This window comes from Lactuca sativa, chromosome 5, assembly GCF_002870075.4.
Source record: "Lactuca sativa cultivar Salinas chromosome 5, Lsat_Salinas_v11, whole genome shotgun sequence".
Lineage (NCBI taxonomy): Eukaryota > Viridiplantae > Streptophyta > Magnoliopsida > Asterales > Asteraceae > Lactuca > Lactuca sativa.
This window is the reverse complement of record NC_056627.2, coordinates 84,541,420-84,560,644: the sequence shown is the minus strand read 5'-3', so window position 1 is coordinate 84,560,644 and position 19,225 is coordinate 84,541,420. Positions and strand designations below refer to the sequence as shown.

At 41.1% G+C, this 19,225-nt stretch overlaps 1 protein-coding gene across 1 annotated transcript; it reads left to right on the top strand.

The window, feature by feature from the left end:
* The first annotated feature begins 11,456 nt into the window (after positions 1 to 11,456).
* On the top strand, positions 11,457 to 13,737 carry LOC111912092 (zinc finger protein SHOOT GRAVITROPISM 5). The gene is made up of 3 exons (XM_023907835.3): positions 11,457 to 11,783; positions 11,897 to 12,296; positions 12,984 to 13,737. Exons 1-3 carry the CDS (start codon positions 11,657 to 11,659, stop codon positions 13,630 to 13,632), a joined length of 1,176 nt encoding a protein of 391 aa, XP_023763603.1. The 5' UTR covers positions 11,457 to 11,656; the 3' UTR covers positions 13,633 to 13,737.
* The last annotated feature ends 5,488 nt before the right edge of the window (positions 13,738 to 19,225 follow it).

Genomic DNA, 19,225 nt, shown 5'->3' with positions numbered 1-19,225 from the left:
CTTGGACTCGACGAGTCATAGGTCCGACTCGTCGAGTAGAGATGGGACCCCGGGACACGTTTAAGTTGGTGACTCGGCGAGTCCATATTTCGAACTCGACGAGTCACCGCTGTTGGGTGAAACCCTAAGTTTTAGGGGTTTGCACCCTATTTAAACTCTCATTCCGCCCCAATGTCGCCCCCATTCACCCTCAGAACCCTATATCTCTCTCTAGCCTTGTTTCCTTGTGAGTTTGAAGTGTTTTTGGTGGTGTTCTTGAAGTTTTGAGGAGAAAGAACAGTGAATCAAGAAGAGGAGAAGGAGGCCAAGCATCTCTGAGTCATTCCAACATTTCCCCTGAGGTATAACTCGTTTCCCCTCTGTTTGTAAGCTTATTGTCCCTTATAGCTCCATTAAAGTCCTCTTTGAACCATTTCCAAGCTTGTGTATGTTTGAGGGTTTGTAATAAGCTGATTGACCTTTAGATCTAGGCATGGTTGAGCTCCAGGAGCTCAGATCTACTGTCTTTTTGGAACCATATTGCATGAAAAACCTAGATCTACCCCTTTTGGTGCATTTTGGACCTTAAAACACTCATGGTTGTCTATTTACATGTAAAGTTGGAAACTTTACGTGATAATCAAGCCCTAGGATCACAGATCTATGTATGGCATGAACTGGATTCAAGCAAAATCAACCATATAGTAATTGCATGGTAACGACTCGACGATTCGGTTCGCGAGTCTCCGAGTTTGTCCCCTTTTCGTAGTGTCAAGTGTGAGCAGTGAGTCACGGGGTGTGACTCAGTGAGTCGGAAGCTGAACTCATCCATGGAGGAACTCGGCGAGTCAGTGCCCTGACTCGGCGAGTTCAAGGCAATCTCCTTAGATCAAGAACAGACTCGGCGAGTCTTAGCATAAGTGTTCATCGGATGAAGATGAACTCGACGAGTTGTTCATACAACTCGGCGAGTAGGATGAAGGACTTGAATATCAGTTTAGAAGGAGAACTCGTCGAGTCATCGCCTAACTCAACGAGTAGAAACGGGATTTAGGACAATCGTTTGGGTAGGGACTCGGCGAGTTGGAGAGCCAACTCGGCGAGTCGGGTCAACTGAAAGTTGACCCTGACTTTGACTTAGGGCATGATCAGGGGTAAAATGGTCATTTTAACCAAAGCACAGTTAGCAGTGTTTGATTGATTATGTTGTGGGAATTATAGCCGGAGGAGTTCCGGAGCAGCAGCAGCAGCAGTAGACAGTCAGTTCCCGATCAGATTAGCAGCTACTTTGAGGTGAGTTACCTTCCAGTAGCGGTGGGTCTAAGGCCACAATGCCGGCCCACCAGTAGGAGACGTATGATAGATGATTGTCTCTGTGATATCATCTAGGTTTGCTACTACCTGATATGTTAAATGCTAGTATGATATGTTATATGTGATAGTAGCATAGTTCGGTTGTTAGGACCGGAGGGTAGTCAGACACCCCAGATACGTCTAACAGTATGTGATGTTATGTTTATATGCTAGCATGATCTGTTATATGAGTTAGAGGTAGTAGGAGGGGAGCAGTCCCCAAGTTCGGTTGTTAGGACCGAAGGGTAGTTCAGACACCCCAGATATGTCTGATAATATGTTATGTTATGATATGTGATAGTAGTAGCAGTAAGGGGTGAAATAGTCCCCGAGGATCGGTTGTCAGGACCGACGGGTAGTCAGCACCCCAGAATGGATTGACACGGGTAATCAGCACCCCAGAATGGCTTGACACGGGTAGGACGACACCCCAGAATGGCCGCACGGGTAGGCGGCACCCCAGAATGGACGTAGCGGGTAGCCAGGCACCCCATAATAGCCTGGCAGTATGCATGATATGTGGTACGATGGGGGAACTCACTAAGCTTTGTGCTTACGTTTTTCAGTTTTGGTTTCAGGTACCTCCTCAGCTAGGGGAAAGGAGTCGGCGCGGTAGTAGCATGTCACACACACACACTCTCTTGTTTCCGCAGTTATGAGTTTACCCTGGGATTGATACGTTGATATTTCGATTGGTTGTACGATTTGGCTTTTAGACAAGGTTTACATTGTGATGTGGTTTGATCAAACAATGTTTTTAATTGTTAATGTTTCTAAAGTAATGTTTTAAAAACGAAATTTTTGGACGTGAAAATTGGGTCGTTACAAGTTGGTATCAGAGCCCTGGTTTGAGGGATTCGGACACACCTTCGGGGGTGTCTGAACTCAAATCGAGGGATTAAAAGATTTTCTAAAAGAAAATGTTTTCTAAAATTGAGAAAAGAGTTTTGAGAAAGAACGAAGTGTGTGATGTGCGCGACTGGCCGAGATCAAGTAAGTATTCCCCAAAGTACCCATACAAGTTTATGTTATGTTTATCAGCTTTTGTAGAATAGCATGCTAGAATAGGACTAAGGATCTAGGAGTGATGCCTTATGTGCCTACTTTATGTGTTCCATTTGTATGAGAATTGCATGCTAGTTATTGAGTAGACAGCAAGTAGGATAGCCTGATTAGGTTATGCCTGATAGTATGAGCTTAGCACTTTATGCTAGTGCAGTTCCTGTGTGCAGATAAAGTTGATTGAGATTGTTACCCTTGTCTGAATGTTGCTTGCTTCGTGCTATGTGGGACTCTGAATAATGGGAGTTAGCCATTAGGCGAATACGTAACGTCACATGTGATCAGGGTTGAATAATCTTAGAGTGCCGGATTTGATCCTACTGCACAGCTCTTGTTTGAGTCCAACCGTTGTAGGGACGAGTCGGGTACTCGAAGGATTATCTGAGCCTCGTCAAATGTGATGGTATTCGGGTAATGGCTAATTGGGATTACAAGGAGGCCTGCAGCAGCTGAGGACTGGATAGGGTAGAATCAGAGATTTCCCTAGGGCAAGCCTAGGATGAGTATAACAGTGATCAGCAGTAGTGAAAAGGATTTGGTGGAGTCGAGGCATTCCTTGAAGAAGGTACGGATAGATGTGGAAGGTAGTATGGGCCCGTACTACTGAAAGCAGAGGATCCGTACCCGAACCAAGGAAGGACAAGATAAGACCAGGGAACTTGTAAGTAGTTGTGATCCCTCAAGAAGTATCAGTATCACTAATGATTGTTGTGATGTATTGCAGAATGGTGGTACTTCGATCGAGGCCGGTAGATGGCAGTTCAGGAGAGGGGTCAGGTTCGGGATCAGGTTCCGAGCAGGTAGATGAGGGACAACGCGAGTTCATCGCGTCAGAGATCACCAGGGGTATCCTTGAGTCGACTCTCATTATCTTCAGGTCGATCAAGGAAGGGATCATCGAGTTGATGGAGGATCGCCTCAGGGCGTTCAGGAGCGACATGGCATCTGGCCAGTCGGGTCCTCGCACACTGTCCTTTAAGGACTTCAGGGGCAGTGGTGCGCCAGATTTCCACGGGGTGAAAGACCCCACTGCTGCCAGGAGATGGATTGCAGACATCGAGTCTGCACAGTTGACTAGCTTTTGCCCCGAGGGGTCGAAGGTGAGGTATGCAGCAAGGTGTTTACGGGATTGAGCCCGGGATTGGTGGGAGTCAGTGGGTGACTCGTTGGGAGCCTTAGCTATCGAGGCTATGACCTGGTCGGACTTTGTGACTAGGTTCAGGGCAGAGTTTGTGCCGGCTGTCGAGCTTCAGCAGTTGGCCAGGTAGTTACTAGACATGAGACAAACGACGGAGACTATGGCGGAGATCATCGCCAAGTTCCAGGAGAGGGCTTTTTTGGTGCCCCAGTATGCTGGTGACGAGTATATGAGAAGGACCCTTTATCATGATATGCTACGAGCTGACATCCGGGAGCATGTTAGCTTTTCAACTTGCCCTACCTTGGACTCCATGATTGCCAGGGCGAGGGAGAGAGAGAGATAGATTAGGAGCACATCCGGAAACAGAAGACAGAGGAGGGACAAACGGGAGGGGCTTCAGGGAAGAAGCCCAAGGGATCAGATGGTAGGCCGAAAGGCCAGTCAGGACCGAGCCGCTGCAGGAAATGCGGCAGGCCGCACGAGGGGGCGTGGAGGATGGGATCATCAGGCTGCTACAAGTGTGGCAAGTCTGGGCACTTTAGCAGGGATTGCACTGTTCCGGCAGCAGTTATTCAGACATCGGAGTTGTTGTGTTTCCACTGCAACCAGAGGGGCCACAAGAAGGCCAATTGCCCCCAGTTGACAGTTTCAGCGCCGGTGAAGGCGCCAGCTCCAGCGACCCTGCGGATCACGGATGGCCGGCAGGGCAAGGCAGAGACTTCGGTGGTGAGGAGCTGAGCATTTCAGTTGACTACCGAGGAGGCACGCACCGCACCCGATGTGGTGACGGGTATGATTCTTTCCCTCTATTTTATTTTTATGATGTTATGATATTGATATGTGCTCCGTATGTATATGTGTGCATTAGGATCGTTCCATGTGAATGACATCCCAGTTCAGGTGTTGTTCGACTCGGGTGCATCCCGATCATTTGTTTCCCTTGCACTTAGCAAGAAGTTTCATGAGACTTCGGGCGAGTTAGATTGCCCTTTAGAGGTAGAGATTGCTGATGATCAATCGGTGCAAGCATCGATGGTGTTTCGAGATTGCGTATTGCGTTTGTTTGAGGAGCGCTACTTGGTAGACTTGGTTCCCATTCCGTTGCGCGGGAACAAGGTGATTATAGGCATGGATTGGTTGAGCCCCAATGGGGCGGTGATAGATTGCGCGCAGCAGGTAGTGCGGGTCAGGACCCCAAGCAGGGGAGAGTTAGTGATTCATGGCGAGAGGCCGCAGTATGTTCAGCAGCGAGGGCGAGACACTACCTTCCGTAGGGATGCACAGGATATGTCGCGTACGTGATGGATACCCGGGAGGCGGGTAAGGCGACAGTGAGCGAGGTTCCGGTGGTGCGAGATTTCGCATATGTTTTCCCAGAGGAGCTTCCTGGGATACCTCCGGAGCGACAGGTGGAGTTTAAGATTGACCTCGTTCCTGGTGCGGCTCCGATAGCCAAGGCACCGTATCGGTTGGCTCCTCCTGAGATGCAGGAGTTGTCTACACAGCTGCAGGAGCTGTTAGACAAGGGATTCATTCGACCGAGTAGTTCACCTTGGGGAGCCCCGATTTTGTTCGTGAAGAAGAAGGACGGGTCGCATCGGATGTGTATAGATTACCGGGAGCTGAACAAGGTAACGGTAAAGAACCGTTACCCGCTCCCGAGGATTGATGACCTCTTTGACCAGCTTCAGGGAGCATCTTGGTTCTCCAAGATTGATTTTCGTTCGGGTTATCATCAGATGAGGGTTTGGGAGGAGGATACGCAGAAGACCGCGTTTCGGACGCGCTATGGCCACTATGAGTTTGTGGTGATCCCGTTTGGGCTCACCAATGCTCCTGCCGCGTTCATGGACCTCATGAACCGCGTATGCAGACCGATGCTGGATCGGTCTGTGATAGTCTTTATCGATGACATCTTGGTTTATTCCAAGACCCAGGAGGAGCATGAGGAGCATCTGAGAGAGGTGTTGGAGACCCTGAGGAGGGAGAGCTTGTATGCCAAGTTCTCCAAGTGTGAGTTTTGGTTGCGCGAGGTGCAATTTCTCGGACACCTTGTCAACCAGAACGGGATTCTGGTCGATCCGGCCAAGGTCGAGGCCGTGATGAGATGGGAGGTTCCGAAGTCTCCATCTGAGATTCGGAGTTTCCTGGGATTAGCAGGCTACTATCGGAGATTTATTCAGGATTTCTCCAAGATAGTCGTACCCCTGACGCGACTGACAAAGAAAGCCGTGGTCTTTCGATGGGGACCCGAGCAGCAGGCTGCATTTGAGACACTAAGACAAAGACTGTGCGAGGCGCCGATCTTAGCCTTGCTAGAGGGCGTAGAGGATTTTGTGGTATACTGCGACGCGTCCATTTCAGGGTTGGGCGTGGTACTGATGCAGAGGGGGCATGTCATTGCCTATGCTTCGAGGCAGCTCAAGCCTCATGGGACGAACTACCCGACACATGACTTGGAGTTGGGGGTGGTGGTTTTTGCCCTCAAGATTTGGCGGCATTACCTCTACGGGGTTCGATGTACCATCTACACGGACCACAAGATTTTGAGGTACCTCATGGATCAGCCGAATCTGGACATGAGGCAGCGTCGGTGGTTGGACGTGGTGAAGGATTATGATTGTGAGATCCTTTACCACCCAGGGAAGGCCAACGTGGTGGCCGATGCGCTTAGCCGCAAGGCGGCGCCGATCAGGGATATGTGCATGAGGATGACCGTAGTGACTCCCTTGTTGGAGCAGATACGGGAGGCCCAACAGGAGGCTATCAAGGAGGAACATCGGAAGAGCGAGCATGTAGTGGGTCAGGTTTCCTCCTTTGATTATGATAGTCGGGGAATATTGACACTACACCGTAGGGTGTGGGTGCTGTATCACGGAGGCGTGTTCCAGATTTTGATGGAGAAGGCGCACAAGTCCCGAGTCTCTATTCATCCCGGGGCGACGAAGATGTATAGGGATCTTCGTCTAGATTATTGGTGGCCCTGCATGAAGCGGGATGTGGCATGGTACGTTGAGCGGTGCTTGACTTGCAGGAAGGTCAAGGCCGAACATCAGAGACCGCATGGCAAGATGCAGCCGTTGGATATTCCACTGTGGAAATGGGAAGATATCACGATGGATTTTATCACGAAGCTTCCCAGGACCGCGCGTGGAGTGGATTCGATTTGGGTCATCGTGGATCGATTGACCAAGAGTGCTCACTTTATCCCGATTCAGGAGAGCATATCGGCCGAGAAATTGGCCGACATCTATATCAGGGAGATCGTGGCGCGGCACGGGGTGCCAGTATCGGTTATCTCGGACAGGGATGTGCGTTTTACTTCCAGATTTTGGAAGAGATTTCATGACGAGTTGGGCGTGCGTGCTAGACTTCGGTGGTAGCTGGGATACTTATCTTCCCTTGGCCGAGTTTTTATACAACAACAGCTACCACGCGAGTATTGACCGTCCCGCATTCGAGATGTTGTACTATCGGAGGTGCAGGACCCCGATATGCTGGGGTGAAGTAGGCCAGAGAGTCATTGGGAGCACCGAAGTGGTGCTCAAGACGACCAAGAGGATCCAGCAGGTTCGGAGCAGGCTTCAGACTGCTCAGAGTCGGCAGAAAAGTTACGCCGACAAGCGCCGATCCGACCTGGAGTTCCAGGTTGTGGATATGGTTCTCCTAAAGGTGTCGCCTTGGAAGGGCGTCATTCGATTCAGGAAGCGGGGCAAGTTGGGCCTGAGGTTTATTGGGCCGTTCAGGGTTGTAGCCCGGGTGGGCAAGGTGGCGTATAGGCTGGATTTGCCAGTCGAGCTCAGCCAGATCCACAACACTTTCCATGTTTCTCAGCTGCGGAAGTGCCTAGTGGACAACTCAGCAGTAGTGCCGTTAGAGGATATTCAGGTTGATGACAGCCTAAATTACATTGAGCGCCCAGTCGCAATCCTCGACAGGAAGTCGAAGGATTTGAGGAACAAGAGGGTGGAGCTAGTGAAGGTGCAATGGCAGCAACGCAAGGGTTCAGAATGGACTTGGGAGCCGGTGGACGAGATGATGGAGCATTACCCCGAGCTGTTTCAGGATCGAGCAACAGACTTCGAGGACGAAGTCTAAAATAAGTGGGGGAGATTTGTAGCACCTGGTTCCTAGTACGTAAATCTTATTTGAGTATTTTCCATTTTTAGCCTTGGACTCGATAACTCATAGGTCCGACTCGTCGAGTAGAGACGGGACCCTGGGACACGTTTAAGTTGGTGACTCGGCGAGTCCATATTTCGGACTCGACGAGTCACCGCTGTTGGATGAAACCCTAAGTTTCAGGGGTTTGCACCCTATTTAAACTCTCATCCCGCCCCAATCTCGCCCCCATTCACCCTCAGAGCCCTATATCTCTCTCTAGCCTTGTTTCCTTGTGAGTTTGAAGTGTTTTTGGTGGTGTTCTTGAAGTTTTGAGGAGAAAGAAGGGTGAATCAAGAAGAGGAGAAGGAGGCCAAGCATCTCTGTGTCATTCCAACATTTCCCCTGAGGTATAACTCGTTTCCCCTCTGTTTGTAAGCTTATTGTCCCTTATAGCTCCATTAAAGTCCTCTTTGAACCATTTCCAAGCTTGTGTATGTTTGAGGGTTTGTAATAAGCTGATTGACCTTTAGATCTAGGCATGGTTGAGCTCCAGGAGCTCAGATCTACTGTCTTTTTGGAACCATATTGCATGAAAAACCTAGATCTACCCCTTTTGGTGCATTTTGGACCTTAAAACACTCATGGTTGTCTATTTACATGTAAAGTTGGAAACTTTACGTGATAATCAAGCCCTAGGATCACAGATCTATGTATGGCATGAACTGGATTCAAGCAAAATCAACCATATAGTAATTGCATGGTAACGACTCGGCGAGTCATTCATCTGACTCGACGAGTCGGTTCGCGAGTCTCCGAGTTTGTCCCCTTTTCGTAGTGTCGAGTGTGAGCAGTGAGTCACGGGGTGTGACTCAGTGAGTCGGAAGCTGAACTCATCCATGGAGGAACTCGGCGAGTCAATGCCCTGACTCGCGAAGTTCAAGGCAATCTCCTTAGATCAAGAACAGACTCGGCGAGCTGTTCATACAACTCGGCGAGTCTTAGCATAAGTGTTCATCGGATGAAGATGAACTCGACGAGTTGTTCATACAACTCGGCGAGTAGGATGAAGGACTTGAATATCAGTTTAGAAGGAGAACTCGTCGAGTCATCGCCTAACTCAACGAGTAGAAACGGGATTCAGGACAATTGTTTGGGTAGGGACTCGGCGAGTTGGAGAGCCAACTCGGCGAGTCGGGTCAACTGAAAGTTGACCCTGACTTTGACTTAGGGCATGATCAGGGGTAAAATGGTCATTTTACCCAAAGGACAGTTAGTAGTGTTTGAATGATTATGTTGTGGGAATTACAGCCGGAGGAGTTCCAGAGCAGCAGCAGCAGCAGTAGACAGTCAGTTCCCGATCAGATCAGCAGCTACTTTGAGATGAGTTACCTTCCAGTAGCGGTGGGTCTAAGGCCACAATGCCGGCCCACCAGTAGGAGACGTATGATAGATGATTGTCTCTGTGATATCATCTAGGTTTGCTACTACCTGATATGTTAAATGCTAATATGATATGTTATATGTGATAGTAGCATAGTTCGGTTGTTTGGACCGGAGGGTAGTCAGACACCCCAGATACGTCTGACAGTATGTGATGTTATGTTTATATGCTAGCATGATTTGTTATATGAGTTAGAGGTAGTAGGAGGGGAGCAGTCCTCGAGTTCGGTTGTTAGGACCGAAGGGTAGTTCAGACACCCCAGATATGTCTGATAATATGTTATGTTATGATATGTGATAGTAGTAGCAGTAGGGGTGAAATAGTCCCCGAGGATCGGTTGTTAGGACCGACGGGTAGTCATCACCCTAGAATGACTTGACACGGGTAGTCAGCACCCCAGAATGGCTTGACACGGGTAGGACGACACCCTAGAATGGCCACACGGGTAGGCGGCACCCCAGATTGGCCGTACCGGGTAGTCAGGCACCCCATAATAGCCTGGCAGTATGCATGATATGTGTTGTATGGTATGTGGTACGATGGGGGAACTCACTAAGCTTTGTGCTTACATTTTTCAGTTTTGGTTTCAGGTACCTCCTCAGCTAGGGGAAAGGAGTCGACGCGATAGCAGCATGTCACACACACACACACTCTTGTTTCCGCAGTTATGAGTTTACCCTGGGATTGATACGCTGATATTTCGATTGGTTGTATGATTTGGCTTTTAGACAAGGTTTACGTTGTGATGTGGTTTGATCAAACAATGTTTTTAATTGTTAATGTTTCTAAAGTAATGTTTTAAAAACGAAATTTTTGGACGTGAAAATTGGGTCGTTACAGATAAACTTAAGTCTTAATTTCTAAATGTATTTAGGTTTTGGTTCTGATTACGTTTTTATAGAGTTTGACCAATAGAGTTTTTCAGTTTTGTTTTCGAATTTTGTTTTTTGAACCAAAAAAACCCAAAATAAGAATAGGAAATTGATTTGTATGTGTGTGTGATTTTCGTTTTTTGAAATTGATATGTGTGTTCAAGCAGACGTCTTATTACCTAGAAACCTTCAAAGAAAGAACAACTCATGAAATCTTCAATCGATTCTCTTTATTCCGTTCATGGAATCTCAATTGTAATCTATCAATTTCGATTTTCTATTGTAGGTTTTTTTGTGTTGAATATCGATCGTACAAGTCTCACGAATTCAAACTCGGATCACAACAATAGAAAAGTTTTGGCTTGCCAAATATGTTTGATGTCGATCGAGATTCTATTAAACAGAAAAAGAGAAGAATAGAACATTTTGATTTTGGAAATGAATCAGAGATCTAGAAATTGTGATGCGAACAAGAAGAAGAAACCAACGTGTGGTGTTTGACTGTGTTGAAATTTTCTGATTCGTTGCTGGAAAAAATTGTAGCAAAAAAGATTTAAATCATACATATGATTCTTGGATTAGTTGATTGTGTTTGTGTACACTTGGTCAAGGATTGTAAATGAGCATTGGAAGTTGCCGAAATTTGGTGGAAGGTGAAGAGGATGAGTCGTCTGGATCTAGTGGAGAGAGAGAGAGAGAGAGAGAGAGAGAGAGAGAGATAGAGACAGAGACAGAGAGAAAGAAGAGAAGAGAAGAGAGATGTGGCCCCAAATTAGTTAATTATTTTATTTTTTATTTAAATTAAATAGAAAAAGCATAAAAAAAACATATCAGAATGGCATAAATAGTCTTTTCAGTTTACTAAGGGACCAAAAACACAAATAAACTAGTTCAAAATGACCATCAATCCTAGAAAATTGTGGTTTTGACTAAAACCTCAAAAAAATACATACCACAGTGACCATTTTTACAGTTTTGTAATAAGTACCAAAAAGCTTTTAACCAACGTGTGTCTGATGTTGTCATTTCTTTTTTAGATTGAAGGTTCAAGTCCTACCACCATATATAAAATAATGTAAAAGTAGTTTAGAAGTATATTTGTTGTTTTAAAAAAAAAAACTAAAATAAATTAAATCCATGACGAAACCTTTATATTGGTAGTAAACCTTGGTCATATACTCTCTCCAAACCCCACACGCACATATGGTGTGTGCTTTCTGTATGTATTCTATACTTTTAAACTTGCAGTATTACTACCTTTATACAGAAGACTTGGCTCAACCTTGCATGCTCGAGGTGAGGGGTCAATCAGTGAAAAGCAAAGAAAGTTCATTGAAAAAGCTTAATGGTTTTAAAGCTTAAAAGAAAGTTGATTTCACAAAGCAACCTGCTCTCTCTCTCTCTCTCTCTCTCTCTCTCTCTCTCTCTCTCTCTCTCTCTCTCTCTCTCTCTCTCTCTCTCTCTCTCTCTCTCTCTCTCTCTCTCTCTCTCTCTCTCTCTCTCTCTCTCTCTCTCTCTCTCTCTCTCTCTCTCTCTCTCTCTCTCTCTCTCTCTCTCTCTCTCTCTCTCTCTCTCATGAATAAAGCTGATGCAAACAACTAAGCCCATTTCTAGCTTCTGTACAGAAGCGAACCATATTGATCAATTGGTAGCTTCATCTGTAAGATAAAGGACATAACCCACTAAAACCTACTATACACCGACATGTTAGAAACCGACCACCACCACCACCACCTTCACCACAACCATCACCTCCCTCATGCACCACCTCCAACTTCATCAGATCATTCTCTTTCTTGCAAAAGAAAAAGACGTCCCGCCGGTACTCCAGGTACCCATATTTCCTCACTTGTCACTTCTCATATTCATTTATGCTGAAGTACACGTAGCTTTAAGAATCAATTTTTCCGAAGACAAAGTTATGATATTTCATTATATTTTCAGATCCAGATGCTGAGGTTGTGTCGTTATCTCCCAAAACTTTGCTGGAGTCAGACCGATACGTGTGTGAGATCTGTAACCAAGGCTTTCAACGGGACCAGAATCTTCAGATGCACCGAAGGCGACACAAAGTACCATGGAAGTTACTGAAGAGGGAGTCGCCGGAGGTAAAGAAAAGAGTTTTCGTATGCCCGGAGCCTAGCTGCTTGCATCATGATCCTTGTCATGCTCTCGGTGACCTCGTAGGAATCAAGAAACACTTTCGCAGGAAACATAGTAACAATAAACAGTGGGTTTGTGACAAGTGCTCAAAGGGTTATGCTGTTCAATCTGATTATAAAGCTCATCTTAAAACTTGTGGCACTAGAGGCCATTCTTGTGATTGTGGTCGAGTTTTTTCCAGGTTAGTATATATACATATATAGCCTATTTTAGTCATTTTTTTATTTACTGATCTCATATATTCTTTTGATTTTTTGGTGTCATCATGCATAGTTTTCAGAAACATGGGATAAGAAACCAAAATTCCTGAATGCTTCTTATCTGAAAATCCGTAACTTAACGAATTAATTAATAAGCTCCGCCATAATAAGTTCTTTAACATTGAATGTTTTTGGTTTCTAGTGACGCTTTTGTGGATGAAAATGTGTCTATAAATATTATTGCAGTTTGACTACCTGCAATATACAATAACACTATATATGAACAAGTTCCGAGGATCTATGATCTAATCTTTTTGTCTATATACTACTATCAAAAACTTTATGATTAAGAGGAATTTATTCGATTCTTTTATTGAAACATTGGCTCTTTAATAAAAGACATAGATCAAACGTTGGACCAGTTCAAATTTTGTTTAAATTTAATTAATAAACATTAAAACGTCATAATCTAAAATATCCATCTGCTCCGATCCTTCTCTCAGTATTTAAGTATACTGTGTGCTTCATGGTAGACCTATATATCACCTACGTGACGAAGCTTTGATTCTTCCCTTGATTAAATCTTTGTGTTTTTCAAGAACAATTTTCGTTTATTTTATTTATATAATATTGGAGCTTTTAGTGATTTCACTCATTTGTCTGTATAGAGTTGAGAGTTTCATCGAGCACCAAGATGCTTGTGTTGTCAGGCATGCTCATCCGGATTTAACAGTATTCCAGCGTATATGTTCGTCTAGCAATGCATCAAACACTAGTCCCTCAAACGACGAAAATTTGAACATTTTAGGAGTAATGCCAAGAATGCAACAAATCCATTATCACCACAAACCTTCCCATTCACAACCTCAAGAAAAGAATATAGAACTTCAGCTTCTACCATCGTCGTCGTTATTTGAACTGAAGAACAACCATGAAACCCATTTGAAGCTTTCAATTGGAACCGAAGTTAGCTTTCATACAGATGAAGAAAAAAAGATGAACATGGCTATGACTGAAAAGGCATTTGCAGATGAGTCGAGGCAGCAAGCGAAGAGGCAGATTCAAATGGCGGAGTTGGAATTCGCGAATGCGAAGAGAATTAGGCAACAAGCTCAAGGAGAATTAGAGAGAGCTAAACGTCAGCAAGAACAAGTTGCAAAGAAAGTCAACTTGACCATTTTAGAGGTCACTTGTCATTCTTGTAAGCAACGTTTCCAAGCTGCTAGTAATAAAGCTTCAACCACTATAGCTGATGATACCTCGTTTGGTTTGAGTTACATGTCTTCAGCAGTAACTGAAGGAGAAGGTGACTATTAGTTTTTCCTAGCAAATCTCTCTCTCTCTCTCTCTCTCTCTCTCTCTCTCTCTCTCTCTCTCCCAACTGTACGTGTGTTTATAGATGATTCCATTTATGTCTTTTCATTCTGATGAGAAAAAAGGAAATAAGAAAAAAAAGAAAAAATAGATTCCACAATAGGTATATATTGGTGTAATATGTATCTACATCTCCTTCCTCTTTCATTTATTTAGAGGTCAAGCTGCAGCTGATCTGTTTTGGCACTATAGATAATTAATTCCATAAAATGAGGACTAAATGATCAAGCTACAGATGATCTCTAGAGATTATGTATTAGGTTGCTCAAGTTATTTTATAACTATCAATGTATTAGTTTTGTTTATTCATTCCTAAATAAATAAAAAACCAAATTAAAGGATTAATGTGGTACCCATCTAATTACAGCTATTTAAAGTTACGAAAGGAAGGAGCTTCTGAAATCTTATCATGGCAGCCCTCATAATTAAAGGGTTCTTGCAGCCTTGATAAGTTCATCGTTTGTGTTTTTAGTTTGTCTTTATGGAAAGAAAAAGGTGACAAATATGCATGTTGATGCCTGAGAATCTGGTGTCACCAATTAACTTTGAGTACGTGGTTTATAAACTAGGCTCCACCTATGTGTCACAATTTCGACGCCATTTTGGTTGTTATATCATCTCATGTCATCTCCACATCATTCTCTACAGGAGATATTCATCATACACACTTTTTTTCTAAACATATTTTAGGTCTAATACAAAAAAAAATTTCCTTAAAATACTCAAGTATCATCAACGCTTTTATATTAATTCAAAAATTAAAAGAAAAATTACTTCTACTACCTTCTAAATATATAACATTTTTTATTATAAAAATCCAAATACATAAAAAAATCTTCTTCTAGCTTTTAAAATGCAAAATTAATAATATTATCTTCAAAATCGATCTTGTTTAACATATGTTTCTCTATTTATAAAATAACTAGTCGGTTCAACATTTCTTTTGACATCGACGGACTTAAGTAACTTTTCAATAACTCAATTTTTAAAAACTTATTTCTACAGATGCAACAGTTATAAAAATAGTTAATAAAATTATATATGCAATAAAAACATTCGGATAACAATCAGCAACTTTAACAAATTTCAAAATTTCAACCACGAACTCTATATTATTCGATCGGTAGAGTCATTTGCGACACTTTTAATTCAAAAAAAAAAAAGTTCACTTGAATCCGTATCATAAAAAATGTCATAAGAAAACCTAATTGCAAACTTTATACAACATTCATTAAGTTTATTTTCATCTATTGTCTTTAAATTCTTTGAACCATATAAAAACCCAAAAGTACTTTCAAAATACTTCAATTGTTTAGTTCTAGTATTTAGTGAAACGCGATTGCAACATCCACAACAAACACAAAAGAGAAGAACGCGCCTTAAAATGAGAAACTTTGATGATGTTTTACCTTTGAATCAAAATGGTGCTTTATTATTGAAGACTTGAAGCTACAACCAAACAAAAATTAAATCAAAATAATTGAAGAAAAATAAATAAAAAGTTTGCGGTTAGTAATTTATAAACAAACAAGAATTAGAATAAAATGTCAGATAACATTTTGATGATGTTTTACCTCAATGTCACAAGAAAATCCGGTTGTCACTGTGATAGTTTGAGACCCGAAATCAAAATCTTAAATAGTGAGATTTGGGTTGCAAGTGACAAAAATAAAAAAGATTTTAGCCACTTGAATAAAAAGTCAGACAGCTTCAAAACAAACATAAAAAATCAAAATTTACCTCAATGGAATCAGAACACAGACAAGTGAAAATAGAATTTTAGAACATAAATCAGAATGTTAAATCATGAGAATTGGTCTACAAACAAACAAAACTAAAAATATTTTACACTTGTAGACAACATGAATTAAAAATCAGTGAACAACTTCCAAAAAAACAAACAACCTTGAGATTTACCTTAATGATCATGTCACAAATTGTATTGTAGATAATTGTATTTTTGATAAGTGATTTGTGAATATAAAGAACAATAGCTTAGAAGATTAGTCGTTTATAATATAAATTAGAAAAAAGAGTGTGAAGCATTAGAGACAGAAATCGATTAAGGTTGAATACATGTTGAACGTTGAGTGTGAATCAATGAAATTGATTAAGCATGTGCATCAGAGAAATTGATTTTATGTTTTAATTAGGTGGCAAAGACGATTAAATGAGAAATCACCTTGCACATCGCATCTCCTCGCAATTCACACCAGTCATTTAATTAAGACAAAATTTCACAAATTGTCCTAATTCTTTTTGGAATTTCCATAATATAGTTCTTACTATTATTATTATTATTATTATTATTATTATTATTATTATTATTATTATTATTATTATGCATGGATAGTCCATTTGGAGCAAACATTGCACGTAAACTGTCTTTGATGTGGATGTCTATTAGATGGATTCGTTAAGTTGAAAGAATTTTTGATAAAAAAAATTTATATCATTTTTTGAAACTTGGCTGAGGACCATTTGTGACATTTTTTCCAACAACCATTTGTGAAATTTTAAATAAACCTATTAAATCTTGTATTAATTACCATAAATCAAATAAAAAGACAAAAAAAACTAAAACATAGAAAATATAATATTTATATAAAAAATTAACTTATAAAGTTTAATTATCATCAAAATATATTTTATTTAATGTATAAATAGTTTTGTTGTCTAGATTTTATCTAAATTATTTAAACTACAATAGATCATTTCATTTTATATTTTTATCTGAAAAATCCAAAGTATAAGAACATCATTTTATTAATCTTTAATGTTTATAAGATGCCATACTTAAGATTTAACTTTATTTTCTTATATAAATATATTTAATTTTTGGGTAACATGAATGGTCCATATAGTTTGGGGTAATTTGCACCTTTGGTCCCTAATTTATTTTTGTTGCACGCTTAGTCTTGGTAAAGATAAAAACACTATATTGCCATTTTTTATTTATTTTTATATTTATTTATTACTTATTTCTTATTTTATATTGCAAAATGTTTAACAAATGAGGTGGGTCCTACCCCTAACCCTCACTTTTGCCCATCGACAACTAGTACCTCTGTTCACTATAGTTACCGCCACCAATCTTCGTCTTTGTCGCTTACCTATATACTCATATGGTCATGTTCACTCACCATGAAAACATAATTAACACATAACCTAAGTCAAGAAAGCTAGTGACACAGTGCATTATGATAAAACCCATGCCATGAAGACCGAGGTGCGAGGCGAAGACCGAGACTACTGGACCGCAAACTCCGAGGCCGCAAGCTCGGACTGTGAACCTCGGGCCGCAAACACCGTAACCTTATCCGCCGGCCGCAAAGAAACCCTAGCCGCAAGCTGTTTACGACCGAGAACCCTTCAATGGCCATAAACCCTTCAAAAAACGACATTTTTCATTCCTTTTTGCTCCAAAACTCGATCAAAAACCCTTTTTTTATGAAAAACACGAAGAACAAACCCCCCTTATTTTTCAGAGATCTATCCAAAAATGCAAGAATATTTCGAAAATAAGATCAAATTATGACCCAAATCTGACAAAATTGACTAATACAACTTAGCTCTGATACCAATTGTAAGTCCCTAATTTGCCTGTGTATCAATCATATCCGTTTGATGGTGCGAAATCCCAATCAAACGGATGATGTCAGATCACAATAAGAAGAGAAGGAGAATAAGAACATGATGAATCTCAATGTATTAATGAATATAATGATGATCCGGATACAAGAGATTCACACACACTAACACACAATAGTTCTTCTGTCTCTCTGGCCGTAAACTTTCTAGGGTTCATCAATCCTACTCCTCACCCTAACACCTATATTTATACTTGGAGAACGTGGGCCGGATAACATGGGCCGTAAATGGGTTTATGGCCGTAAACTCAACCGTAAACATGACCGTAAACTCCAGAAATATTATAGAAAAATATAATTGCCTAGAAAAGCAAAGTATAAACCATATTTTGACCCAACAATATATATATACACTGGAAACCGATATTATGAATCTGGAAAGCATAGTCTGTAAGTATAATCACAGTGTGGTGATTTATGTATCGTGACTCGGATGCGAGAATAGTTTGACATAAAGTGAATGGTGAAGACAATGTACTTTGGGAATTAAGCAGCACGACAACAATAAACACGATGTGAAGAAAATACATTGTCAAAGTCTGTTACTAATATGTTAAATTCAAAGAAGCTAGGAACAGAATCATGAATTCCATCTTTAAATAAAAGAAATATTAGTGCAGAATTTTAGTTAAGTATGTCTAACATCCCATGTTTGAGCCTATTAAACTCTAGCCTAGATAAAGCAAATTAATGGATTCTTTGTCTTAACTTTTAGCGAATAAAACAAAGAACACATAGGAAAAACAAGTCAAACTAATCTGACTTTGTATGAATGAGATATGATTGTTCAAAGTTAATTAAAAAATTCTGCACAAAGCTAGAATGCAGGAAAATTTCCAAGTCTAGAAATTTAAAGTATTCAAATGCTTCTTTAGGACTATATGACTTGAGTTATACACATCAAAATCAGTTCATTCTTGAGCCAAAGCTATAGTTGTGAATGAGAAGAAGTTGTTGCAAGTTGATTCAACCCGTTTGGAGAGCGTATGAAAGAGTTACAACAATTTAAAGTTGACTACTGGTTAATATTTGGTGCTGTCAAAAATAGAGTAGTTGACTCTTGTTGATTTCTTGATAAATTTGAAAGTTTTGAGTAAATTGAGTATAATGAACTTAGAATAACTTAATAAAATATGAGCTATAAGATTTAACCAAAATGTGACAAGTTTTGGTTGAGAAAAATGAAAAGTTACTTAATTTTAGAAAAATGTAAAATTGTCCAAAATCTATTAAAGAACAAAATGAAAAAAATATGTTGGTATCTAAATGTCTGTATTGCCTTGGAAATATGTTAGGATTAGGAAGTTACAAACATAATAAACTAAAACTTAAAAAAAACATTTTAGGCAAAGTAGAAAAATGGTCAAAAGAGGCAAAACAAAAAAATGCCTGAAAATGTCCCATGAAGCTTTATGCATGTTTTGAATACTCTTAGCACATATTTTAGATATATGACATTGCTTTATACACATGGATGCATGAAAATGGAGTAAATTTTCCAAAATGGACAAAAGGTTTAATTTGGCAAAACTGGTTATTTAGCTTCATCGAGTATAAATAACTATTGGAATAGAGTTGAAAGATTTGTTAAAATGAATAAATGATTATAGTCATTTCGTTATATGAGAATTGGAGAAATATTCTTAAATAAAGTCTCTTGATAAAGAGAAAGTACATTGCATAGACGATATTTGGCGATAAAGGGACGATTTCTTGGCTAGAGAGTTGAATCTTGAAGACAAATTGAAGGGATTAACAACCAAGTTTTATCTTGAGGAAATAAATGATGGGTATACCAGATAGTGTAAGGGGTCGTTTAATAGTTGTTAACTAAGTTAGAGCAGACTGGGTTAGAAGCTGGTTGGGTTAGAGTTCTGACTGAGTTT

Bases quoted from the DNA above. Each gene is read 5' to 3' on its own strand.
- LOC111912092 (XM_023907835.3), top strand. From the start codon at position 11,657: ATGTTAGAAACCGACCACCACCACCACCACCTTCACCACAACCATCAC. The intron at 11,784-11,896 runs GTACCCATATTT...TTATATTTTCAG, and splicing joins ACGTCCCGCCGGTACTCCAG to ATCCAGATGCTGAGGTTGTG. The intron at 12,297-12,983 runs GTTAGTATATAT...TTGTCTGTATAG, and splicing joins TGTGGTCGAGTTTTTTCCAG to AGTTGAGAGTTTCATCGAGC.